The sequence below is a fragment of the Leucopleurus acutus genome (genome assembly GCF_964270905.1).
Source record: "Leucopleurus acutus genome assembly, chromosome: 11".
Lineage (NCBI taxonomy): Eukaryota > Metazoa > Chordata > Mammalia > Artiodactyla > Delphinidae > Leucopleurus > Leucopleurus acutus.
In genome coordinates this window covers 44,090,805-44,118,300 of record NC_139152.1, presented here as the reverse complement: position 1 = coordinate 44,118,300, position 27,496 = coordinate 44,090,805, and the positions used below count along the sequence as shown (strand labels likewise).

General features: G+C 48.3%; 1 protein-coding gene across 1 annotated transcript; it reads right to left on the bottom strand.

Moving 5' to 3' along the window:
* Window positions 1–453: 453 nt before the first annotated feature.
* On the bottom strand, window positions 454–7,063 carry HOXC13 (homeobox C13; the record flags this gene model as incomplete). Its single annotated transcript, XM_082849269.1, has 2 exons — window positions 454–710; window positions 6,328–7,063. 2 exons carry the CDS (start codon window positions 7,061–7,063, stop codon window positions 454–456), a joined length of 993 nt encoding a protein of 330 aa, XP_082705395.1.
* Between the last annotated feature and the right edge of the window lie 20,433 nt (window positions 7,064–27,496).

Here is a 27,496-nt window from a genome sequence, read left to right as displayed (position 1 = left end):
CTCGCCAGGTCCTGCTCGGGGTCGCACTCTTAGGGGGGTCATCTACCTGCCTGGGCAAAGGATGAGGCAAAAATGGGGTCATTCGGGGCTCCCCAGCTCTGCTTTGGCTGGAATGATTGGGCTCTTGGCTGCCACTCGGCGCTCCGGCAAGGCGAGGGGCAACGGCCAGAGGGAGTGGAGGCAGGCTGCCTTCCTCCCACGCCCGCCGGGACCCACCTCCAAAGCCGCTGAGGCGGGGTAGATGCCATCTGCATAGGGGTGAGGGGTGAGGATGGGGTGGGGAGTAGAGGGCAGCAGAGCACACCCTTTGATACCCTCTGCCTCCCAGCGGAGTGGTTCCTCTTTCTGGTTAACATTAAATATTTGTCTGTACCCGAAAAGCGTCCTTCGGTGTGTTCGGATATGGTACAAATCGGCGACATAAATAGACGGGGCGGGCAGCTGGGTGGGCGGTCAGGTAGAGTGAAGATGAGGCGCTTTTGATTTGCTGACCACCTTCTTCTCTTTGACCCGCCGGTTCTGGAACCAGATGGTGACCTGGCGCTCCGAGAGGTTCGTGGTAGCCGAGATGCGCCGGCGCTTCTCTTTGGTGATGAACTTGCTGGCCGCATACTCCTTCTCTAGCTCCTTCAGCTGCACCTTGGTGTAGGGCACGCGTTTCTTGCGCCCGCGGCGGTAGCTGTTGACCTCGGGCTGTAGGGGGACCACGTCTGGGGGGAGAGAGAAGGCGGGCGGCAGGAAGTGAGTGGCATGGATGGACCCAGGACCCTGCGAGGGGCCTCAAGTCCGCGCGGCTGCGGAGGCGCAGGTTCCAGCAGGGACTCAAAGGGAGCTGACGGATTGTCCCCAAATCTTTTGCACCTCTGTTATTAGCAAGGCCTCGACTTAGGTGAGGACCCTGGGGTATTGCCTCTGGCGCAAACTTTAAAGGAGGGGGCGCCCAAAACTCAGTAACCAAGATGAATGATATTTTAATGCAATGTTTTAAAATATATAAACGAATGCCCAGGAATCCATGATGAACAAAATATGAAAATTTTAAATAAATACGGGACCAGTATTACTGATTTTTCCTTTTGCCTCAGCTTCCAGTATGGCTCTACACAGCACTCCTTGTTAGAATCCCTGTTCCCTTAGAGGGGTCCCTCCAAATTGCAGCCTGGTCTGCTAGCCTGCAGGATCGCAGGTATTCAGGAAAATCCCTCTTTCCTGCAGGTAGGTCATTTGGGCATGGGTCAGTTTATACTCTGCCCCATTATCAGAGGAAGGTGTTCTTCTGTATGTTTGAGGGAGGGCATGGTGGGCAGGGAGACAGTTTCAGTGGGCACAGACCCCCAAGTGGGGCCTCTTGCCTTTGGTCACTGGCTCTGCACTGGGAATCTGAGGCCAGCACCGACAGCTAGAGAGAAGAAAAGTGGCCAGGTGAAGCCAGACTGCCTGGGAGCCAATCTCTAGGAGTCCAGTGTTGTGAGCCACTTAGTAACATCCAAGGTGGGAAGTCCTAGCACTGAGATGTAGGGAATCAGGTCCCTAGAAGTGGAGGGTCCACACCCAGGTGTGTGCCCACCAGAGGAGACACCAAGAGAGCCCTTCTTGGGTTGAAACCAGCTGTTCACGTAAGTCTTCTATAAAAAGAAATCAGTGCCCCTCCCTTGCCCCCATAAATGTCCACTCAGCAAAACAGCAAATCCTGCTCCCATGTGCTATCCCTGTCATTCCTCTGAGGCTGAAGGAGACTGTCCCCACCCCATGCGGGAACCCCAATCCTAAATACCTTGTCATCCCACTACTAGTTCAATTTCTTCATGCTCTGAGAATGTCACAGGCAATACGTGTCACTTATATCCCCCCTTCCACTCCACCCTCACCTCTGTCAATAAAAAGATCATAGCAACACTTTCAAGGGGAAGTGGGGAACTAGGGAAATTATCTGAGTAACTCACCCTTCAATTTTTAAAAACGTAATTGGCAGACTTCTTCATGCAGGATTTAATGAGTAGGACTGAATATTTGAGATTTCCCCTTCATTCTTACTGCCCTTTGGAAGTGTAGACACAGTCTAGAATAAGGACACAAAGCTCTTTCTGAAATGCTTGTTCTCACTGCCCCCCCCATCCCGCCCTCATGAAACACCTTCCTTATACCCATTCTCATTGGGTCTGCTCTCTCTCAGGGACCCTTGTCTACACCGGATGGGGAGAGAAGAGGTCACCATCAAATGCAGGGGGCGAATAAAGTACGCAGAAAGAATATGGGAGAGAGGGGGTTCCAATGGCCTGGTTTGGCTGTCTTCATGACGACAATTTTTCAGGAAAATTGTTGGACTTGTCACTTTTCTCTGCCTATGTAGGAACAGGCCAAGTTTTTTTTTTTTTTTAATCTGCAAAACAAAACAACTTCACTTTAGCAGAGCAGATCCTTTATGTTAAAAAGGATTTTTTTTTTTGCACAAGATAATTTTTAAAAGTCTCACAGTTCTTAAATGTGTCTTACTCTTACAGATGTAACTATAATTTGAGAAACTGATGATTCTGGAATAAGAGTAAAACAGAGAGGGTCAGTAATGATACCGTGAGGCTTTTTTTTAATCCTCGGAACATTTTTTCCAGTCTTATTTTATTAAACCCATTTTACAAGATAAGGAATCTGAGGCTCAGAGTAGGTAAAGGAACTAAAGTGGCAGAGCCAGATTTCAAACCCAGATTTTTGGACTCAACATAATGACACAGTAAGTTCTAAAATGGAAACAGACCACTTGGTACAATTTAGCTTTAAAATACCTCCTTTTTCCTGGAGAGCAAATGGGATAAAAGTGGGTTTGGGTTCCTGAATTAACCAGATAATTGTCCCTGATTTTTTTAAACTTCACTTTCTGGAAATGCTCACAATTATCTACCCAATTTTGGGTCTCCTAAACCCCAACTATAAATTTCCAATGAGGCTTAATCAACAAACCCTAAAAAATCAGTTTAAAAAAAGCAGATAGCTGGTCTAAATTGTTTATTTTTCTCTACAGAATGTCAAGAGTTGATGTGGCCAAGTTTTTCATGGATCAGACCTAACGGCTGGTTGTTTTGGCCAACTGGGGAAATACCTTCAGTCTTGCCTTCTGAAAGAAGCCCCCTTTCATTGTCTGCTGTCTTGTCTGGAAAGGAAGTGGGATCTGCAGATGTGGAAACATCTGGAAGCTTAGGCCTCGAGTTGTGTCTATGCTGCCTAAAGTAAGTAGAGGACTTGGTGATTAATTTTACAATCAACCTTTCCCTAATCTCCCTTCAGAGCGTGTGGGCGTGCACACACACACACACACACACACACACACACACACACACACACACACACACACACACACACCACTTCATACCTGGGAACCTAATAGACACTTTTGAGGAGCAGATAAAAATCAGATCAATGCTCAGCCACAGCTCTCTCTTGGGGTCCTGTGTACATGTTCCTACTGCCCACTGGCTCTTGACCCACCCACTCCCAAAACAGGGCTCTGGTCCTCCGAAGAGGACCTTGTTCAGCTAGAAATCCTAGCCACTCTTCTCAAGCAAATTCCAAAGACTTGTCAGTAGAGACTTCCAGTATGGCCCAAAGAGCCCATTATCTCCTTCTCTCTCTTACTGTCTCCTCCTATCCTATCTCTCTCTGTCTCTCCCTGTCTCCCCCACCCCGCCCCCCTCCTCTCTGCTTCTCTCTTGGAATTTCTGCTGATTCTCTCTTGGAATTTCTGCCTCTCTCTGTCAAAATTAAAAACTGTCTATACGCACTATAGGAAGAAAAAAAAAAGAGCAAAGAAGCAAGGGTCTAGATAATTGGGTGAAGGAAGAAGCCACAACTCAGCTGGGCCCTAATTATCTGGATCTTTCTGAACAATTGCCTTCATCTCCCACACCAGCCCAGACTGCCATAGATGAGGTCTCTCAGAGCCAGAGGCACTGAAAAGAGACAGTAGTGTTTATGCCTAGATGCTGCCGAACAAACCACAATTGCATAGACAGAGTTATCTGGAAATCTCACTACTTTAAAGGAGCTCTGTGTGGGTAGAAAGATGGAGGGTGTCTGAGCATAATTTCTTATTCATCTGCCTTTTGCCTGGACCTCTGCACTCACTGAGATACACCAGCCCGATTCTATTTCCACACCGGGAGTGTGTGAGCACATAGCTGTTGAGATACACTGGGTTTTTATATCCACTTCCATGCCATAATTTGCAAGTGTATTAAATCTCAGTTGGGCTATATAATTTTTATGTCAAAGATATTTTTCTCTAGGAGGCTGTGATAAAAAGTGCTTACTTTTAGTTTTTTTTTTTTCTGGGAATCTTTAAGATGTTTATTTTGCTCAAAGATATTTCTGAGCTTCTCTCCAATCTCTCACTCCCACCTTGCTCCACATGCATACACAGCAATGCCAGAGCAGCTCCCTCTCATCCCCTCTTCACACTAAACCCACCGCCCACTGCTCTAGACTTGTGCCTCTGCCCACAGCGGGCTTGGTGGGCATCTGCCCCTCTGCCCTTCAGCCCCTTAGCATGGCCTGTTGGCTACCAGCTACTGATGCTCCAGGAATTCCTGCTAAACCTCCATCTCCTAACAGCTTCCCATCTGGGTGGGATGGGAAATTAAAGGGCCATATCTCCACAACACACTATTGTACACCTACATGTGAGTTGCCTATCTTTTAGAAAAGTGTTATTATGTGTTTCATATTAGGTGGTTAATAACAGAAATCATATTATATAAAAATATAGTCAATGCAGAGTAGGTAACGCATGACACCATGTACTAAAATTCTATCAACCTAAATCTTCTGGCAGCCAGAAATTGGGTGTCTAGTGTGGGTCCCACCTTGGTCAGTTGTGTTATACTAAGTCATCTTATAATATTTACAAGAATGCTATTTGCTATACTTTTTAATATCATTCAGTAATTTTTTTTAACCATCTGTCCTTGCCCCAATCCCGGATGCAGAGGAATTTCAGGCCCACCCTTAGGAGGTCTTCAGGTCTACACTTCCCAATGAAAATGTCCCTGGGTCCACATGTAGAGTTGGGGAGGGGGGGGCTCTGGGCAGTGTGGGGAGCCATATATGGCTGGTCGGGGCCCCCAGGACCCCTGTAGGCATCAGAACGGAGCCAGTCAGCCCTCTCCCACTGAGCTCTGCTCATATATAGCCAGAGCAGACTCAAGCTCTGGATTCACTAGACCCTGAATCCTGATTTCTCAGCACAAAGCTGAATACGAAGCTCCTGATGTGGTTTTGAGAAACCTGGAACTGGTCTTTTCCCCTGTGGAGTGGGGGGGGGGGTGGTTTGCAGGATCCCTTCCTGTTCAGAGATAGCCTCAATTGGAAAGGGAACAGAACACCAGTAAATTCCAATCCCCCACCGCATATGGAGTCAGACAATACAGAGGGGTCCCCTGCCTGGGCCTGGACCTCAGATCCTTCCAAAGCAGGTCTCCCCCCCACCCTCATCCTCACTCCCCTCTAAGAGAAAGAGACACTCCCCTGTGTCTAAGGCATGGGGAACTCTCCTTCTCCCCCGCATCTGGGGGAGTTGGTAGTGCGAACACCCACAGTATTTGAGCTCAGAACACCAGAGAGGCAACGAATTTTATAATCCAGGAGAGGGATGTGAATTCCCTTTTCTCCACACCCTCTCTAGAGATTTTAGCTCTCTTGTTCCTTTAAAAATCAGGAAATTCGTGGCCAAATTCTTAAAATACATCAAGAAAAGAAAAAAGAAAACACCCTACATTTCTGTAGATCCCGGCAAATTAGACCCCTATTTAAAAACAACAACAAAAACTGTCCAGTGCCTGCAGTGCCTGAATGATCTTGGACATTCAGGCAAACCAAATGTTTGGGGGTTCTAATTTTTTTCCCCAATTAATCGGTGGGTTGAGCGTTTTGTCCTAGTGGTTTTGGATTCCAAGGCACCCAAGGCCCACCCCACCCCCCATTCCTGGCCGGAAGCGGGCTTAGGAGGCCAAGAGCCGTGCGTGAGACTGGAGCCCGCTGGGGGAGGAGGAGACAAGCTCCCGACTGGAGCGGAGCCGGCGGCCGGGCGCTCGGGCGCCTGTGATTGCTTCACTCTCCGCCCGGCAGCTCCGGGGAACGTGTCGGAGCAGATTTCTTCCCCGGCGCATTCCTCAGCGCAGCTCGCCCGGCCGGCTCCATCGGCAGCCCAGGAGAGCCGGCGCGCCGGGGCCAGACGGCGGGGGTGGCTGGGGCGCGGAGCCCCGGGGCAGGCGGGGCTGGGACGGGTCCCTGGCGGCGGCGGCGGCGGCGGCGGCGGCGGCGCTCGGGCCCCTTCCTTACCTGGAAAGGGAGACTTCCAGAGGTGGGCGGACTGAGACTGCTCCTTGGAGCAGTACACCTGACTGTCCCAGCCGTTGGAGAGAGCCCAGTGCTGGTAGCCTTCGACGGGGATGAGCGCGTCGTGACGCGGCTCCGGGTGCCCGCTGATCCCAGGCACCACAGACACGTCCAGGTAGCCGGGCATTGCCTGGTAGGAGCTGGCGAAGCTGGGATAGAAGGCGAACTCCTTGGCCCTGGAGGACAGGTCGTCACCCGGCAGGGCGCCCGACGGCTCGGGGTACTTATCGCCCGGGTGGTAGGCGCAAGGCTTTTGCTGCAGGTTCACGTTGTGCGACAGGCGGCAGCCGTAGTAGCTGCCACCGAAAGGGTAGCCGTAGCCCAGGGTGGCGCTGGACGAGGTGGGGGGCGCCGGCGGCGGGGCGCATTGGCGCGCCGCCTCCGGGGCCGGGATGTCCGTGTAGACGGCGCCCTGAGGGGCGCCCAGGGGAGCCGGCGGGCGGCCCAGCACGGGGTGCGGAAGCAGGTCGCGGCAGTGGCTGGCCGGGCAGCTGCTGCCCAGCCCGTCCATGCTCGGGGCTTTGCCGGGGCTCGCTCCGCTGCAGCCACCCCCCGCGCCGCCCGCGCCGCCGCCTCCCCCGCCGCCGCCGCCGCCGCTGCCGCTCTCCGCCGCGCTGTCCTCATAGACGTACATAAGGCTCTCCGGCCAGCGAGGATGCAGGAGCAGCGAAGTCGTCATGACATGATCTGCTCGAGCTTTTTAAAAACTCCACTTGCCAGAGGCTGCGAGCTGGGGAGACACCTCGCTCCCTTTTCCCCTCCCCCATCCCTCCTCCCTTCTCTCTCTACCCCTCCCCTCCTCCTCCTGGTGCTTCCACCTCCCTCCCTACATGTCCTCTACGCATGCGGGGACATTTCATTAAGAAATCACCGGCTCCCGCCAGCCTCCCCTCGGCAACCCTCCCGCGCCCACGTGACGCCACCCGTGCACGTGATGCCTTGGCCGGGTCTCCTGGGGTTCCCACCCCTAGAGGTGGGGCGGGGCGAAAGGGAAGAGGTCTCTGCTGATTGGCTCTCAGGAGGGGCAAAGAGGAGGGAGCTGGGAGATTTAAAGGGACAGGGTAACGCCCCCTGGCCGGCCTCGGGGAGGGAGAATGAGGAGGGGGAGGCTGAATTTGGCCGACGCAAAGGGGTCTGGCAAGACCAGGACTTTTCCTGGGAGCCTCCCACTAGGCTTAGAAGGCGTGTGGGGGAGACTGATTCCTACCCCAAAAGATCGCTGACTGGATTGGGGCTTGGAGCTAAGGGTCGGGGAGACACCGTATTTTTTTTTTCTTAATAAATAAAAAAACTGGAAAGCAGGCGGAAGCGCACCGGCAGGGCGTGGGGAGCCCTGGGTCTGGCCTTGGCTGACTCCCTGGGAGCTCCGGCTGGAAAGAACCCGACACCGAGCAGCAAGACTTTGATGCCGGGATTGTGTTTCCATTTCCGACTTTCAGCCACTTTCCCCAAAGCCCCAGTTGTCTAAGAGGGACCCTCTCTAGGCTCGTTGCCCGCAGGTCTTCCTCCACCGGAGCAGAGAAGGCTAGGAGGATGTAATAGCCCCCAAACACAAACATCATCACACGGAGGGCGGGATGCTCTCAACGAAAAATTGAGATAGAATAAAGAAGAGAAATGGGGGCAATAGAATAGAGGGGTATTTCAACATACAATAGAAATTAAAAGACTCGGAGTGAGATTTTTCAAAGAAAAGGGGGAGGAGGAGCAGGGATTCGGTCTAGGAAAGCTGAAAAGCTCTTCATGCGAACAAGAAGAGCACGCGCTCTCAGATCCGTGTACAAAAGGAAACGTGGGATGAGGGAGAGTCGGCAGCGCTGCCCCTTTGGAGGGACATTTCCCAGGCGCTACTCTGGGAGACCCCAGGAGGCCCGATCCGAGCCCGGCGGATCCGCCTCCGCCCTCGGCCGCCAGGGTTGAGCCGGCCATAGGCTGAGGGGCCAGGCAGAGCCGGGATCAACGCAGTTCCCAGCTGGATAACCCCAACTTTAGCTCCCATAGCATCCCCTCCTTTTAACGTGAAGTGTTTCGATGCTTTGAAACTACCCAATCTTTTCAAAGAAAAAATTAACCAACTTACTAATTTTCTAAAAGAGCCCCCCTCTCCTCTCTTCCCAGTCTCCAGACTTGTCAGGCTTCCTGTGCTCAGTTTGGTGCCTAAGTAGAGGCACCCCTTTCCAGAGAGCATCTCCGTGGGATTGAGCCAAGTTCCCTTTCAGCACAGGGCCTCCCTGAGGAGAAGAGGTAATAAAGAGAGAGAAAAAAGGGGAGAGGGGCTACAGCATCTCCCTCTTTCCTGCCTCTGCCAAAGATTTTAAATGCTGGGTGCTCCTGTCCAGACCGCGGCCAGGAAATAGCCTCGGGCTAAGCCGAACCCGCTGGATCCCTTCAACTTGAAAGCAAATGGCCAGGTCTGTACTGAGATCTGGCCCACGGGCTGCCTCCCTTCTACCGGTAGGGGCAAAGTGGTGTTGGACGATGGAGAGCGCCCTGGCGGGGGTGACTTAGGATAAGAGACGCAATCTTTATCAGGGTGCTCTTCATTCGGAAGGGTCACCTCAGAGTTCCAGAAAGCAGGCTTTGGGCTGGGCTGGCAGTAGGAGGAAAAATATATCAGGAAGCTTGGAACATGAGCAGGCTAGCTTGAGTGTGTGTTGAGGGCGATGATGGTGGATGGAGGAGAGAGGAGTGGAGAGGAAGGTGGGTCTTGCTGGGAGCCGGCTCTTGGCTAGGAAACTGGCTTCTCTGCCTCCGGAGTCCCAAGGTCAAGGTAAAAGGAGGAAAGCAAACATGGCCTGGCTAGTCTAGACTGGGTCGTGTGACCTTGGCCCCCCGCGTCTGCCTGCGGCCTGCCTGGTGGGGGTAGGTGGGTGGAGAGGTCTGCCGTTTTTTCCCTCCGCAGGTGTAGGGGTGGTGCGGAGGCCCTAGCTTCCCCTCCTGTGCAGTGCGGGGTCCGGTTCCGCGTGGAGAACCCGGGGCGACGTGGACCGGGCTGAGTGGGGCAGCCGGGCGAAACAAAGGGCCTGAAATGGCTACCCTGTTCCTGGGGCTCCCTCCCGGGTCCGGGAATGGTCTAGCTCAATGCCAGATGCGTCTTCACGGGCCAGAACCCAAAGACGGGTCCCCCAGCCTTTGGGAGTAAGGGGCAGAACAGCAGAAAGGCTCTGGGTGCAGGCGGCCCAGCAATAAATAAAATCAATAGTAGGTTCTTTTCCAGATTTATATAAGGGCATTAACTATTCCTATTGCAATGCGATATAGATTTAACCCAGCAATTTTACAATTCCATTTATTAGGGGCTTTATGCGGCCAAAATTTAGCGACGAGCGGAAAGAGAGGGAAAAGTTCCCTTCGTCAAGGAGACCAGCCGAAGAAGATGTAGGCCCTCCAGAGACCTGAGAGAGTGGGAGGCGAAAGTTCAGGACTCAGGGCGTTGAAAGCGTCAGAGAAGGGTCCGCATGCTCTGAACGATTTCCCACTCTTTCGCTGGGTTCCCCAAGACCTTCCGCGCCTGAAACTGCCGACTCCAAGACTGGGGCGCACCCGGAGCAGGGAGGGAGGCGACGAGGCGAGAGCCTGCGGCCGGGCGCCTCAAAGTAGAGCCTTGTTGGTTAATTAACTTTAAGCCTGGGGTCGCTTCTCCCTGCTCCCCCGAAAAAAAAGATGTGGATCTCGCTGAGACACAAATAAAACCAAATTAAGCACTCCAGGAGAATATGCACTACTGGAAACATAGTAATTACATCGCCGAAGCGATGAGGCGATCCCGCCCTAGAAAGCCAGGCGCTGAAACCCTCGGCTTCGGCGCTCACCCCCCACCGCTGAGCCACACCTCGCCCCACCGGGGGCTTCGCGGGTGGGCCGATGGAGCTGGACTGCGGACCTGGTTGAGAGGGAATCGGGAGGAATGAATAGGAATGTGACCGGTCTCTAGCTGTGATGATGTTGGTGTGTGCGGGAAAGGACAGAGCATTTCATCACACCAAAGGAAAATGGAAAACGGCCCCTCTAGCCCCGTCGAGAAGCCCGGGGCTGCGCTCTCGGCTCTTTTTTCAAAGGGACATTTGTGATGGCGAGGCCACGGGAGCCGCGCTGCCCTCAGCTTCCTCTATGGACTGAGTTCCCCGCTAAGTTCAACTCTGAAATTCTTGTTTTCAAAGACTCCAATATATAAAGGAGATATTCAATGTGCCGTCTCACTGGAAGTGTGTGTGTGTGTGTGTTTGCACGGTATACATGTGCACACGCCCGGCCTGTGGGTCTGTGACTGTGGGCAGGCTCCATGCACTGTTCCAGCACATGCCTTTGTGGATACGGCCCAAGTGTATTCATGAAAATACCCAGCCCTCGCCGAAATCCTCTCTATGCAAATAAAGATCTCTGCTGGTCTGTTTATTTCTCTGGATACACACTTGATTTATGTGCTCATCCTGTTCTCTACTTAGACATCCCCAGGAAAATGAAGAGGCAGATGTCTGTGTCTTTCTAAAGTTGAGGGGTGAAATTCCTGGCCCGCTGTGTTAGAGACCAAGTCGGTGGGGTAAGCTAGCAGCATTTGCAGCAGGAGTTGCTGTACACACTCGAGGGCTGGGTGAAGCTTGAATTCCAGGCGAGGGAGAAGGGGATGAGAGAAATGAGGTTGGTGTGCCCCTTATTCAGTGCCCAGATTGCCTTCTTTGGAAAGCAAGCATCAGTTGATTTCCCTTCCTCCCTCTCTTTCCTCTGTTTCCTCCATATTGCCCAGGAAAAAAAAAAAAAGAGCTTGAAGCTCTGAAGCTCCTGCCCCCCCCCGCCCCCCGCTTTTTTTTTATGGGAGAAATTCCAGTTTAAAAAAAGGAGGGGGTGGGTTGAGGCTGCAGGAGAACAAAGAGCCTTACCACCATGGGGTCTGGATTCTCGCCCAGACTTGGGGCCTTGGTGGGCGGGCATAGAGTTTGGGGGGCCCTTTCCTGTCCAGGATACGGGCTGCAGGCAGGATGGAAGAGATTTGTGGAGGATTGAGGATGTAGAGCTTGAGCTATCTAGGAAAGAAAGGGATGTTTGGGATAGAGAGGTCACTTACAGGAAGGGTTAGGAGTTCCGGGGTGGGGGGGTGGAACTATGAGAGAGCCCCCTGGGAGTGTGACTGAGCTGGGAGAGCCTTACACACTCAGAGGAGATTAATTCCTGTTGGGTCACAAAGGGTGATACTGGTGGGGAAGGAAAGAAAAGTGGCTGATCCTGGGGCTCCCTGGCCCTGCCCAGTCCCCTCCTCGCCTCCTTTCCCTCCACCTCCCTTGGCTCTAAAAGGTTGGGGGTGGCCCAAGGAGTGTGCAGATGCAGGTGCCACTCCCAGGCTCCTGGATCCCTCTGGAACCTGCTCCACTTTAATCTCTCCACCCCCACAGTGTGGACTCAGAGGAGAGCCACCCAGGCCTCTCCTCCCGGTCTGAGACTCACCCCCTGGACAGCAGCTACCACCCTGGCATCTTCCACCTATATTGTTCTTCCTCCTTGGGCCCCCAGCTTGAGGAAGATGGGACCAGGATGGGCTGAGGCATCGCTTTGCTCCTGATTTCAGAGTTTTCTGCTCTCAAACCCAAACTTGCCTTCCTCCAGGCCCTATTCACTTCCCTCTCCTAGACATCAGGGAAATCCACTCTCTTCTGCTGTCAGTTTAGGATTGCAGTGTTGGCTGAGGGTTTGGGAAGTCCCATCAAACTTTCCTCTGTGGTTCTGCAGGGATCCACTCGAGGGTCGGGGTTTAGGCTGCCATCACCAATCTTTTCCTGGATTCTCCTCCAGCCTGCCCCCAACCACACCTGTGGTGCTCTGTGTTTGAGTGGGGAGATCAGGTAGCTGCTTCCATGCGGAAGTCTCAGGAAGCCTCCTCCAGTGGCCTCCAGTGTCCCTACCTCGGCCCTCATTCTTCCATTGCTTCCATCGCTGTCCTCTCAGCCCTGCCAAGCTCCTCACAGAGAGCCTTCCCAACCCTCCTCATCCTCTCCTTCCCCAGACCCATCCCCTTTCTAATCCTCATCCCTCCTACTCCCTTTTCTTTTTCAGCAGCATCTCAGCCAGTCACTTGCCCTCCCCCCACCCCCAATGACAGAAGTTCCGGAAATAAACACAGAGTTAAGAAATTAACAAAATATATCTCCCGGCTTCTTGCCTCCCCAGAGCCCCTACACTTACCCCATCCCTGCAGTGGGAGAGGGCCCTCTGTTCCCCTCCCCTCACCCCAGACACCTCCTCCTTTTAGGAAGTCCTTCAAAAACAGACAAATAAAATCTCTCCTGGTTTTAGGGCCTGTCTGAGAGGGAAGTCCAAGTTCATTTTCAAGTTAGACAAGGGAGTTGAGGGGGGTTGGGGAAGAGGTGGAGGAGTGTTTGCAGGGGGCTGGATTTGGCTTCCTTTCAGAGATCTAAAAACGGGCCCTTTTGGTCAGAAAGCCAACAAACCGAATGCTTGGAAAAGGTATTTATCACTTTCAATCATTTCCTCCATCTTTTAAAGTTTAAATTTGCGGCTCCTAGAAATGAGACAGATCAATCTCTTCTCTTCTCTTCCTTTCCCTTCCCTTCCCTTCCCTTGCCTTGCCGTCCCTTGCCTTCCCTTCCTTCCTTTCTCTCTCCCTCTCCCTCTCCCTCTCCCTCTCTCCCTCTCCCTCTCCCTCTCTCTCTCTCTCTCTTTCTGTGTGTCTCTTTAGGATTTCCAGTTACTTTAAAAGAAGATAATGGAAAATAACATTTTTCTCAGAAGGGGTTGTAGACTTCAATACCGCATTCTTCTGGATCAAAATGGACTGTTTATCTTATATATCCTTTTAAATAAGAATGACTAAATATAAAAGACATAGCTGAAGCACTGGACATTTCATCTCTAACTAGGTGAAATACTGCCCTCAATTCCACCATGATGCTGAGACCTGGAGTTTAGTGGGTCCTAAGAGGCAGATGGTAGAGGACGTAAGTATATTTCATTATGAGGAAGGAGAAAAATTATACCCTAAATGGATTACAGCCTAGTTCTCCCCATGACCAGATACCCTCAGAAGTCACAGCAGAAGATACATTCTAATCATTCTAATTTGAAAATAATTGAGCTTGACACCAGAAATTAAGGGACCTTAAAAAGATGCCTTACCAAAAGAAAGAAAATTTAATTTTCCTATCTCCAAAAAGAGGGAAATGAAAACCTAAGACTCAACTAAAGGGCGAGAACCCCTCTTTGCTAAAATAGCCAATCTTGCTTGGGATCTATGGAGCAAAAATGCAGGAAGGAGCTTGAATGTCTGGGTACTTGGGACGAGATTCCTGCTGGTGGCAACTAATTCCACCTTCCTAAAAAGATATAATTTGGTGAAATATTAGTTACTGGAGGGAAACTATCCCTATGATATCTTAACGGAGGGGGCTGCTAGATTTTCTCTCCCTCACTGTCTCTTCCCTCTCACCCATATTTATCCTTCTCTAGGGAGTATTTAGAAGAATTTTTTCTCTTGGTTGTGGTGTTGTTTTATACATACGTGAAGCAAAGTTGATGAAATCTAAAGAACTAGAAAGGAAGATGGGGACATCCATGTTCTCTCCTCGCAAAGATTGCTGCACTCACTTGCATAGTCAGAGAAAATTTAACTCAGTTAAGAAGAAATATCTTTCAAGGTATAGAGACCACCTCAGACTTCGTGCACTTGATGGCCTTCAGCATTTCTGGGGAGCATGACTGTTGAGTCCTGGTTTTTGAACACTGCTGGATAGTACACAGGCTGGGGGAACGTGTATTGTGACGGGTGTGCATTGTGCTAGCGTGGAGACATTTACAGGTTGGTCATGACAGGGGTGCTGGTGAGGGCAGGCTGATGATGGTGAAAGAAAAGGAAATACAGTGAGGATTTGAGCTTGGGGAAGACCCCTCGAATCCTCCAACTCCAGCTCTCTGCAGGGGGGGCCTTCTCTCCTTCAGCTGAGCCACTATAAGCAAAATGGGAAAAAAGACCATCCTCACGTTTCTGCAGAGATGCTATTCCTAATGCACTAAGGAAATCTTGTGCAATTCCTCTCTTACTTTGAGGCCTTAGGAAAACCTTTTTCTGCTAGAATCTGCATTTGTGATTTGAAGCACTTTAACTCTCTTTTCAGTGCTTGGTGTATTAATGAATATCTCTCCGAAGAAGTAATGCAGATTTATTTCTCTCATCTATTATAGACCTATCATCTCTAGACAAATAAGTATATAATATATGCTTTGTTTGGTGTTAAGGGAACTTTAGATAAATATTAACGTAAGATACGTGCCCTCAGATACCCATCTCCATCTAATTAGGTAGTCTTTGTAAAAAAATTTAAAAATATTTCCCTTGAATATGAAACATAGTCATGTTTAAATTAAAAACAAATGAAAGCCTTTATTGTCTTTATGCCATTGCTGAGATGTGTGTGTGCGGTTTGGTGGAACTGTGGTTTTGTGGACAAAGATATATGTTGACACAGACACACAGGTTTGTTAATCCACCTCCACCAGTGTTTTCTCTGATGCAGAAAGCTATTAAGCAGACATGGTATTCAGGCATATGTCAGGCAGAAATTCTTTTTTATTACCGATTTTGTTAAAAATCTTATATTTAAAAGAGAATAAAGACACCATGTCTGAGGATATCCAGGAACGACTTTGCAGTATTTAATTCTCAGACCCATTTCCCCTCAGCCATAATTAGCGGAATTACGCGCCTGCCAGAAACCAAATTGCCGTATGGCCAAATCTGGCAGAATCCTGGCGTTGGCACTGTTCTTTCAGCGCAATTCTTTTCTCTGCACAGATTTTTAGGAGATTCGGGTCACTTCCGGAGCCTGGATGGCGAGTCCCTTCAGCCAGAGCAGTCAGCGGCCGCCTGGCTCCGCCGGGAACACGGCGCCAGCATCTAATTCCTTTCTCTTTTCTTTCTGGATTGATCCCAGGACTTCGAGAGTTCTTTCGTTAATTATAACAGGCTGATTTTTAGGGGAGGGGGGTTTGGTGGGGTTTTTTTTGGTTTTGGTTTGTTTATTTGTTTGTTTTTCCATGTAGTAATTATTTAGTATTGGATTTCACTAACTTCGACTAAACTGAAGCTTGGCGAAAGCCGCTTGCACGCAGGACAACCAATGGCCGACACGGGAGGACAGCGGGACGAGGGCCCGCGCTGGGAAGCGCCTGCTCCGCTCCTGCGGCGCCCGAGCAGAACCGGCGAGCCAGGCACAATCACACCAGTAATCCTCACTGATGCACTTGCGTGCGCTCTATGGGCACTGATAGCTGAGCACACAGGTGGGTACTTTTCTTTGTGGGGCAGAGCAGACTCTAATGAGATCCCGGAGAGCTCTGGGCATGTGGGAGGCGCGAGCCGGCGCGGGTGCCCGGGCATTCAAGGACATGCTGCTGCGAACCGATCCGGAGGTTTTGCAAGTTAATACCCTGTGCCTCCGAGGGTTCCGGTGCTTATCTACAGGGACACATCCTAACTGAGGATTTTTTGTTGCTAACCACCACTGCCAAGACCAAGAATCAGCCAGCTTTCCCTTCCTTCTCTGCCTGTCTGCTTGTTCCTGTGGAAAGGGTACCTCTCAAATGGGGAAAGAAACCCTCCCCCTATTTTGTTTCTTATGCCCAGTCTTCGGATAGAGAAGTGGGGTGTGTGTGTGTGTGTGTGTGTGTGTGTGTGTGTGTGTGCGTGTGTAATCATACACTGACAAAGATTTCTCAAAAAAAAATAGTTGAGAGAATCTCTGGTTCAAAAAAAAGTGCAGAGAAGTGGATGGGTAGATGGGTGGGTGGAAGGGCTGCAGGCCAGAGGCAGGGAAGCCATGAGAACAGACTTCTGTAAAGCTGGCTAAATCTCAGTTGGTGAAAGTATAAAGGAGGAAAGCAAATTATTCAGATGTTAGGGATCTCAGTATTAAATTCCAGGTGGCTATGTTTTTGTTGCCATTTGCTCCTATAGTACATATGAAGTGGCATAGTCATGTTTCATATAGAAACTCATGATGACAATATCCCCATACAGTTGGGTATGCTTCAGTTATACTTCTAAACATGGTGCACTGTAGGTCTACCAATTTCCGATATTAAGTTTTTCCTTTAGAATACTTCATACTTTAAATAACAGGGACAGGCTCATAAACAGGGGTGAATTTCTCTTTTCAAACATTGCAAGAAAAGCAGGCTCACTACCTTTTAAAGCTTAGCCCCACCCTTGAAAAAAGAAGTTTCCCAAATGTGATTTGTCCTAGGAAGAAGAAAGCCCAATCCCATCCCTTCTCCCCTCAAGATGACTGCTCACTTAGTCTCGGGGTTCTGGCCTCTGGGTGCAGACAGAAGAGTGCCTCTTGCAAGGTCCAGAGACATCCCTCCTCTCTCCATGTTGGCCTCTCAAGGCTCACTCCTTAGGATCTGAACCCGGCAGGGATCTCTCAGATGCTGAATGTGTCAGTTGAAGTCAAGTGGAGAGACGCCCCAAATCCACTCTGCAAGTGCATACTCAGCCTGAGAATTATGTGGAAGGGGCTGGTCCTCGCCCAGCTTTGATCATCCAGGAAAAAATACCTGGAGGGCGAGGAAATATGTTTTCCATCGACATAAGGAGAAAACCAGTGTTTTCTTTCTCTCTAGCTCTCTCTCTCTCCATATATATGCATTTTGATAACTATATCTAGTTCTATGCCTTTTATTGCAACAGAAGCAATATCCTTTGAGGAACTGATGCCCCGGAAAGACAGACTCTGTCCTTTTAAACCAGGAAGAATGCACAGAGGACCCGTTCCAACATCTTGGAGCACACTGCACCGGTCTCTATTAGATTTTCCTTTTTTTCCTCTGTCTTTTTCCTTGCCCGGGACGATGAGCCTCCAGAAGCAATCAGAATTCTCCTCTTCCTGAATTACACAAATAATCAAAAGTTGAGAGGAAGAGTTGTGGGAATGTTTTCAAAATCTCGCTGTGATGGTATTTTCTAGTACTGTCCCCCCAGTCCCACGGACAGCCTTCAGGCTGTGACCCGCCCCAAACGGTGAACCTGGAGAATGAGGTCCACGCTATTTGAACAGGAAACCTATCTGTAACAACTTTAAAATCTGCCTTGGTTACAAGGTAACTTCAGTTTCAAGAATCTAAAGCTGCGGGGGAGAGTCCCCCATCTCAAGGCCTAAAAGGCCCCTTTTTCTGCCCTCGGGGACAGAGCCAGCTCGGAGGTACACGCTAATAGGGGGGGATTCTCAGCAGAAAATCCAGTGGGGTCATAATCTCGCTCCGGATCTTTATTTTAGACTTCAGTCCAATTATTTAATTTTCTTCTCTCCCAGGGCCGTTCAAATTGCTCGGGAATATTGCCTTCCGATCTGCCCTCGAAAACTGATGACCTCCTCCGGCCGAAATCAGGCGGAGGAAATGGCAGAAGCTGAGCAGGGAGCTCTGGGCTGAGAACTCGCCCTCCCTTCCCGCCCCGCAGCCGCGTGCTTTGGCCCGCGCTTTCGGGACCGCGACTTCGAGGGGTGCGGGCTGTGATGCTTTGGGTTTTCGTTCCGTCCTAACCCCCCGGTGATCTGGGGTCCAGCGGCCCCGACGCCGCCTCCATGGAACCTTCCGAGGCTTTGGGCGGCTGGGGTAGAGCACGTCCCTCTCCGAAGGAGCCCCAGACGGTTTGCACAGTTCCAGGCAGACGTCAGGTTCTTTTCTCAACCTGAAGCAAACGAAATCTTCAGGAGTCACAAGCTCAGTTCCCAGACCAGGTGGCGCCTGCCCGTTCACATCTTTGTTCTTTTGAAGGGAATAGATTTAAAGGAAGGAACAAAACAAAACACCTCGAATGGGGAGAAACTAGCGGAACTTCCCAGAAGCTGGGTCCCGCTGCAACGTCTCCACTTTAGGGGACCGAGTCACTTTCCCGCATTCGCCCTTCCAGGACCGATCGCTCCCCAAAGCCGTTTTTCCAGAAGTTCGGCCCCCTGTCCAGGCAGCGTCGGAGCTTCCGCAGCCTACGGCGGGTACCGGTCTCCCGCCCCCGCGGGGCGCAGCACCAGGGTCACCAGATCTTCGAAGCCTTTGGGCTCTGCTTTCGCGTGGATGGGCAAGAAGGAGCGGCGGGAGTGAACTGAGGGATTACTGACTCCCGACGCCTCCAAAGACCGCACTTCGCAGCTTTGGAACCCCCAGAGCTGCCGACGCCGACGTCCTGCTCCTTTATGGCATTGCGGGCATGGGGGAGTAAATTCAACCCCTAAGTGTCTACACTAACGGATTCTTTCCTCCTTAAGTCTCTTTCATTTTACTCAGCAAGCCTCGGCTGCTCTTTGCTTTGGGATTTAACAGACCTTCCCGCTCCCCCAGTGTGTTTTTCCAGCGTGTGTTCCAGATCATCTCAAGAAACCCAGCAGGGAAGGGCGCTTAATGTAAAACTCCAGGGCAACTAGGGGGACAGGAAAACACTCACTTCACACATACATGAATAAGGTAGTGAGTGTCACTGCAGAATGGTACGTCTGGGGGAGAATGGAGATGCCCTTTTATTTTTAATAGCGGGCTAGAGGCTCGAAATATAGGTAACAGAGGGGATCAAGTTGCTGGAAACTTCGCCTTCGGTGACGTGTCCTAAAAGCTGCTCCCACCAGGGGTGAGATTTCGAGAGAAGCGAGTGGATTTTGTTTTGTTTTGTTTTGTTTGTTTTTAATTGTAAATATTCAAACTCTTCTTGAGAGGACCTCGTCCCTGCCAGATGTGTCTTTTGATCCTACCAGAATGGAACACGTAAAAAATGTTAAATCCAGTTTTGGAATTAATCGAGTGTAAAATATGATTTTGTCTAGGGTTGAAAGACCAGGCAAATCTTCTGCTTTCACTGAATTTTCCTGACCTCTGTGTCCAGTGGTAAGTTTTACTAGATTGTTTTCAATAACAAAAAAGATTTTTAGGATTGTGTCCACTTCCAGGCTCCCCAAGACCCGGGGGTTTCAGGCACATCTTCATTACACAAGAGGCCAGAAGTTCCATGGGAGAAGAAACCAGTCTATTGAGAGTGGAAGATCTAGGTAGGCAAGCTACAGGATCTTGTCTGTCTTCGTGGCCATGTGATGGCGGTCACCTCTGTTCTTTCACAGAAGTCCTCTCTTTTCCTCCCCATCTTTTCTCTCTCCCATTCATCAACACAAACCATCTGGAAAAAAGTCTCTTTGGGCAGTGATGATCTTCCTTTTGAAGAAAGAAGTATTCTCACAAAGATGCTCTCTATAGTAGTTGAACCATTGGTTCTTCTCGAGAATTTTCCAGGTTGGTCTCTATAGCAACTATTTTCCCTAAATCTGGTAGCTCTTCACAGCTGGACTACATTCCCCAGCTTCCTTTGCAGTTTGATGTGGCCATGTGACTAAGTTTTAGTCGATGGAATGTATATGCCGTTTCCTGGCCAAAGCTTTTAGCAAGTGGATGTGTCCCCATCCCCTCTCCCAATGCTTTCTGTCCACTTCCTCCATTTGATGCTGACCTTGAGGCCCTAAGGAATAGTGGAGACTCACATGGGAAGAGCCTGGATCACTGAATCACATGTGGAGGAGAACTGCCCACTGACAGGAATCATTTGCCTAAGACTTTACCCAAGGGAGAAATAACCTTCTTTTGTGTTTGTTTCACTGTACATTTTGGATTTTATTCTTGACTAACAGACGAAATACAACTTGATTTTTGTCTTCCATCATCCCTTATAAGTGTCAATGGATGGTAGGTAATCTTTCTTGGGATTAAAACTCTAAGAGGCTCTAAGACTCTTCTGCCTCTTCTTATGTGACAGTCCGAAAACAGCTTCAAGTCATATACACAATTTCAGATCTGTACTTAGATTGTCCAGTCCAGCGTATCTTCAAGATCCTGAGTTTGATTTAATGTGAAATCTTCTCCTCTCCCTAATTCAGGATTGCTTCAGCCTAGATGCCTGTAGAGGGAAGGAGGGGGTGATTTTGGCTTATTTCTTAACCTTGGGTTTCTTCCCCCCCGCCCATCTTCAGCTGCTGTTTCAGATCAACTAGTGGTTCAAGAGGCGGAGAGAGTGGAGGATTGGTTGGAACAATGTTTAGTGGTTTTGAGTTGTGGAGATAAGCTAACTAGACCAGGGCTACTGTAGTGGAAACTGCATAGCACTAAATGAAGCAGAACTTTGGCAATTCGTTACTTAATTTGACATATAGACAAGACAGTGTAGATCTAGACAATTCAGGATTTTTAAGTAGATTTTCTGAATTATTGGTTTGATATATTTCCAGATCTGAGTAAAGAATCACCGTTCATTCACTAGGTTGTGTAGACATGGCCCAAACTGGTCCCCTGCAAAAGTGGCTGGTATGAAAGCATTTCTCCAAAGGTAATGAGGATACATTGCCTTGAACTGGTTCACCCAAATTACCCCCATCATCTTCCCTAAGATTGTAGACTAGACTCAGTCTCAGGAAATGAGTTCCTATTTTTTGGCCCTTTCCGATACTAGGAACCGGGCCCTCTCCGTCCTGAAGTTCTGTTAGGCATTCCACTTCTCTTATGGAAATCAAAGCCGCTAAGTCAGATAGTTAGAATGCCTGTCAGACTCTCTGGCATTTTTGAGACATTGGCATCCCTCTTTATAACCAGTGCCAAGACATTCAGGCCAAACTTGGGGTCACCAGTGGGGGAGAAATCCTGTCCGGCCACAGCCTGCCAAATGCAGAAGTGTTAATAATGCAGTTAACTTTGTCTGTGGATAATGCTTGACTATAAGATTTTAGGCCTGTCTACATGCTGATAAAGGAAAAACTTCAATCCTTCATCGGGTTATTTCCAAATATCTAGATATATGGTAGTGAGTGGATCAATTAGCCAGAAGACATCTTCTTCCTGCTTACAAACAGTTGCTTGGCATTACACAGACCTAATTAAGTGTGCATGTTATTGAGTGGCATTCTCTGAGCAAAGAGCTATAGCGCAGGATGTGGGTAGAAAAAAAGCATTGAAATCTATGGGTGAGACTCAACTAAACTTGGAAACCTGCTTACCATTGTGAGCCAGGAGGGATTTCAGATGTCCACAGATAACAACCAAATCAGTCTGGAAATTTGCCTGGTCTTTGGAAAGAATGGTAGATTGGGTTAAATATTGAATTATCCCTCCTGGATGATGACTTGATCCACTTTCTGTAGATTGTGTCCAATCTTCTAATTCACTTTTTCAAGTGTACAGTTGGTTATATTCGTCATCATGCACTTTCTGGGAACAGTCAAAGTGGAAAGGGACTTACATTCAAAAGAAGAGGTAGTGGGTCTCTTTAATGAAACATATTATTCTGACAGTGAGGGCTGTTAGACAATGGAGTGGGAATAGAAGAGTGTGATATACAATTCCCTTGTGTAGCACTTTGAATACTAGATCTTTTCTAATTTACCTGAGCAGAAATGGATGAGTACTAGACTAGAGACAGGGGCATGTCCAAGATGACTTCTCAAGACCCCTTTTTTTCCTTCTTTTTTGCTTTTGGCTTCTATAATTTTCTGATAACAGCTGTACCTGTAAAATGTGTCAGATTCAGTAGCAGGGTCAGGGGCTGCTGTCACTTGGCAGACTTCAACAACATGACCCTGGCAAAGACTTTGGAATAAAAACATCAGGAAAATGAACACTCAATGCTCCATCGCCAGAGGACCGGCTGGGAGCTGTCAGGTTGAAATACTAGTCTATTTGGGAAGGGAAAGAACAGGAGCAAGGCCTCCAACACTCCTCTCCTCCTAGAAAATACCCCTCAAGCATTAGAACTGATGCCAAACACATCAAATTAATTAAGAAAAGCGATAAGAGAGGTATTAAGGCTAAGCTTCTACCCTAGCCAGTCTGTCAGTCAACACCCCTATCAGGAACAAGGCACTTCCCGCACTGGGAGGGGAGACACCACAAGAGGCGAGGCTGTTCCCTGCACACAGGGAACCTTATTCCATCTGTGCGGGGGATGGAACATAGGCTTAGGACCCAGACAAAAAGATGAGAAGACTGAGAGACAAGAGAGGTGATGGACATCAGTGCAGGGGGAGGAGGAGAGGAAGCTGCAGCTGGAGGAATCAGACAAGAGAGGAATCCCCGGGGAGGGTCGATCCCTCGGAGTTGGGGAGGAGACATGAAAAGGGGCTGAGGGCAGAAGTGGGAAAAGACTTGTGTCCCAGATTGGGCAATGGCTTGTGCAGTGTAGAGACTGGAGAGGACAAGGTATGTGTTGTTGTGGGCAGCACAGGAGCCTGGTTGAGCAGAAATGCTGCAACACGAAGTCACGGGAGAAGAGGCTGGACACTGTTGAATTATAAATCTGGCAGGATAAGATGAATCAAACATGAATTTCTGGGTAAAGGTGTTTGTGACAATAATGCTGACAAGAGGAGAAGCTTTTGTTCTGGCTACCTTTTTTTTTTTTTTTTTTTTAGCGGTACGCGGGCCTCTCACCGCTGCGGCCTCTCCCGCTGTGGAGCACAGGCTCCGGACGCACAGCCCCAGCGGCCATGGCTCACGGGCCCAGCCGCTCCGCGGCATGTGGGATCCTCCCGGACCGGGGCACGAACCCGTGTCCCCCACATCGGCAGGCGGACTCCCAACCACTGCGCCACCAGGGAAGCCCCTGGCTACCTTTTAGAAGTAAAATCCAAGCGTATGAGGGGGGATGCAGTCATCTCTTGTCAGAAACATAAGGCCAACAGAAAAAGCACATTGCTTTACCAGTTCCAGCATGAAGTAGCAAAAATATCTTCCAGCTATAGCAGGAGTATCCAGGGAAGAGCCAAGAAATGTGTGGTAGCGTGTGACTCTGTATATGTCTCCATGTGAGTGTTTAAGGTTGCGGGTACATGGGGACTTCCCTGGTGGAGCAGTGGTTAAGAATCCGCCTGCCAGTGCAGGGGACACGGGTTCGAGACCTGGTCCGGGAAGATCCCACATGCCATGGAGCTACTAAGCCAGTGCGCCACAACTACTGAGCCTGCGCTTTGGAGCCCGCGAGCCACAACTGCTGAGCCCACGTGCCACAATTGCTGAAGCCCGCGCGCCTGAAGCCCGTGCTCTGCAACAGGGGAAGCCACCGCAATGAGAAGCCCAGGCACCGCGAGGAAGAGTGGCCCCCGCTCACCACAACTAGAGAAAGCCTGCATGCAACAAAGACCCAAAGCAGCCAAAAATAAAATTGGTTAACAACAACAAAAGTATTCTAAAAAAAAAAAGGTTGCAGGTACATGTCTTTGTATGTTCTGATTGTGTTTCTTCTTGAACACTTTAGAAAAGTATACAAAAGATGCACCAACAAATAGACTAGTGCATTAAATTAGTAGGTAGATAGATGATAAAGTTTGAGAAATATATATCCATGGAGGAAAATGTAATACTAACCACTCAGTATACATGCACACACACTGGATAACATTCATATATATATTACAAATGCACATATACGAAGATACACCATTTCAGGTCTGTACAGAGACATAAGTGCTATTAACTGCTATCCATTTCACATTCTAAGAGAATAACAGACATTAAATGGTGTTTAAATCATCCTATCTATTATTTTGTCTATAAGAAAGAATACACCTAACCAACTACTTCAAGCACCATAGTGCCTGTTTAAAGAACTACAAAAAATTAGTCCGATATCTAACCTGCATTAGCATGTATGCTGTAGAGGAAAGTGCACTGAATCCTGTAGGAATCAAAATATATGAATTATTAATCCACATCTATCACTTAATATAGAGTATGCTTTGTTTTTCTTATAAGAAAGAGAAATTTTCTTTTTTTTAAAAAAAACATTTATTTATTCTGTTGTGCTGGGTCTTAGTTGCGGCATGCAGGCTCCTTAGTTGAGGCATGTGAACTCTTAGTTGCAGCGTGCATGCAGGATCTAGTTCCCTGACCAGGGATCTAACCCGGGCCCCCTGCATTGGGAACGTGGAATCTTAACTATTGCGCCACCAGGGAAGTCCCCAGAGTATCCTTTGGTAAGCCACTTTCTCTCTGACCCTGTTTCTTCATCCATTAAGTGTGAAAGTTGTTTATAAAATCTAAGCTTCCTTCTAACTATAGTCTTAGAATATATTTATATATTTTAGCTATAGTCAGAATATATACATATATATCACACAATGTTATCCAAGTGCCCAGAAAATTTGGTGGAAAAGAAAATTAGATGACCGTAGTTGTCTACAAATGCCCAAATAATTTTTCAGTTCTGTTTTCTAATGACAAAATTCCAAACATGTTGATATTGCGAGGACTGAGGGGTTAATGACAGAAATTTTCACCTTTCAAGAGCTGAGTTGGTGTCGTATGGACAATGAAACTGAGAATGAATAGGTCTATAGTCACTTGTTCTACACAAATGTTGGCGATTATGATGGTAGATTACACAATGGAATGCTTTAGATAAGTCAGTGAGAAAATCGGTTATGTTGGCCATTTGGCATTGGGTAGTCAAAACAGCTTTTTTTTTTTTAAATTTTAAGCAGATGGGCTGTTTTTCTGTGTTATGGATGTGTGCCCGTTTCCTCCACAATTAGTGCTCGGGCCCTCTTCTCTCTAGATCTCTCTCTACCCTCATCCCAGTACTCAACACAGAGACTTTGCTCTGGTCTCCCAGAGCAGCCACATTCTGAAAACCTATTAGCATGCCGTAACGTTCCACATATGTATGCATGTTGAACATACAAACCGTCAAATAATAGCATGCTCTTTTTTGAGGGCTCCTAGTAGAGCACTGGCACTTGCCATAATAGTCCATTACAAAAAATGAAAAAAAAAAAAAGTCTGCAGCTGGTAAACTTCATCCTGAATGTCAACAGGGGTCTGATCCCATAACACAACAGTCTGAGATAACCTGCATCACAAAGCCAAGACTGGCTGTGATTACTTAGCATTTATATAGCACTTTATCTGGGTTCTGTACGTCAGCATCATTAATGGGAGATAACTCACCAGGAGTTACAGCTGAGAAAAAAATTCATGACAAAAGAGGAAGAAAGAAGGGAAAGTTTAAAGGATTTGAGTGATTCCATAGGGGCTTGCGGTTACTCAGTAATGGGGAGAGGGCAAAGATGTTATTTAAAGAGGACAAGGAAAGCTCTTTTGTCTCTCCCCTGTGAACAGGAGTGACTGAAGGTGCAGAAGGAGAGAATGAGTTCAGATAAGGAAGAAAAACCATGCCAGTGAGACTTGCTCAGCCTGAGTTTGACTAAAAGAATTTATAGTTTGTCTTCTATAGCACCTTAGATCCCAGGGAAATTATCATCTAGCAAAGACTGTGATTAATGGTTGGAGGGTGGTTCTGTCTGGAAGCAAGGGGATGGACAAGATACTTTTTAAAATTGGCTTCCAAGCCCAGAAGTCTATTGTCTATTTTAAAAACTAGAATATTAAAAAATTCATCAAAGTTTCATTGTGGCTTATTTTTTTGTTCTACAAATTTTTTTAAATTGAAGTATAGTTGATTTACAATGTTGTGTTAGTTTCTGGTATATAGCAAAGTGATTCAGTTTTTTGTTTTTTAATAAATTTATTTATTTATTTATTTTTGGCTGCATTGGGCCTTTGTTGCTGCACGCGGGCTTTCTCTAGTTACAGTGAGCAGGGGCTACTCTTTGTTGTGGTGCGTGGGCTTCTCATTGCGGTGGCTTCTCTTGCGGAGCACAGGCTCTAGGCGCACAGGCTTCAGTAGTTGTGACATGCAGGCTCAGTAGTTGTGGTGCACGGGCTTAGTTGCTCCGCGGCATGTGGGATCTTCCCAGACCAGGGCTCGAACCCGTGTCCCCTGCATTGGCAGGAGGATTCTTAGTCCCTGCGCCACCAGGGAAGTCCCAATTCAGTTATATACACACACACACACACACACATATACATATATATATTCTTTTTTTTTTTTTTTTTGTGGTACGCAGGCCTCTCACTGTTGTGGCCTCTCCCGTTGCGGAGCACAGGCTCCAACGCGCAGGCTCAGCGGCCATGGCTCACGGGCCCAGCCGCTCCGCGGCATGTGGGATCTTCCTGGACCGGGGCACGAACCCGTGTCCCTTGCATCGGCAGGTGGACTCTCAACCACTGCACCACCAAGGGAAGCCCTCATATATATATTCTTTTTCATATTCTTTTCCATTATGGTTTATTATAAGATACTGAATAGAGTTCCCTATGCTATACAGTAGGACCTTGTTTATCCATTTTATACATAGTAATATGTATCTGCTAATCCCAAACTCCTAATTTATCCCTCCCTCACCGTCTTTCCCCTTTGGTAACCATAAGTTTGTTTTCTGTCTGTGAGTCTGTTTCTGTTTTGTAAATAAGTTTATTTGTGCAATGTTTTAGATTCCACATATAAGTGATATGGTATTTGTCTTTCTCTTTCTGACTTACTTCACTTGGTATGATAATCTCTAGGTCCATCCATGTTGCTGCAAATGGCATTATTTCAATCTTTTTCACGGCTGAGTACTATTCGGTTGTGTATATGTACCACATCTTCTTTATCCATTCATTTGCCGATGGACATTTAGGTTACTTCCATGTCTTGGCTATTGTAAATAGTGCTGCTATGAACATTGGGGTGAATGCATCTTTTTGAATTAGGTTTTCTCCAGATATATGCCCAGGAGTGGGATTGCTGGATCACATGGCAACTCTATTTTTAGTTTTTTAAGGAACTTCTATACTCTTCTCCATAGTGGCTGCACCAATTTACATTCCCACAAACAGTGTAGGAGGGTTCCCTTTGCTCCACACCCTCTCCAGCATTTGTTATTTGTAGACTTTTTAGTGATGGCCATCCTGACCAGTGTGAGGTGGTACCTTATTGTAGTTTTGATTTGCGTTTCTCTAATATCGATAATTAGCGATGTTGAGCATCTTTTCATGTGCCTATTGGCCATCTGTATGTCTTCTTTTGAGAAATGTCTTCTGCCCATTTTTTGATTGGGTTGTTTGGTTTTTTTGATATTGAGTTGTATGAATTATTTATATATTTTGGAAATTAAACCCTGTTGGTTGCATCGTTTGCAAATATTTTCCCCCAGTCCGTAGGTTGTCTTTTCGTTTTGTTGATGGTTTCCTTTGCTGTGAAAAAGCTTAT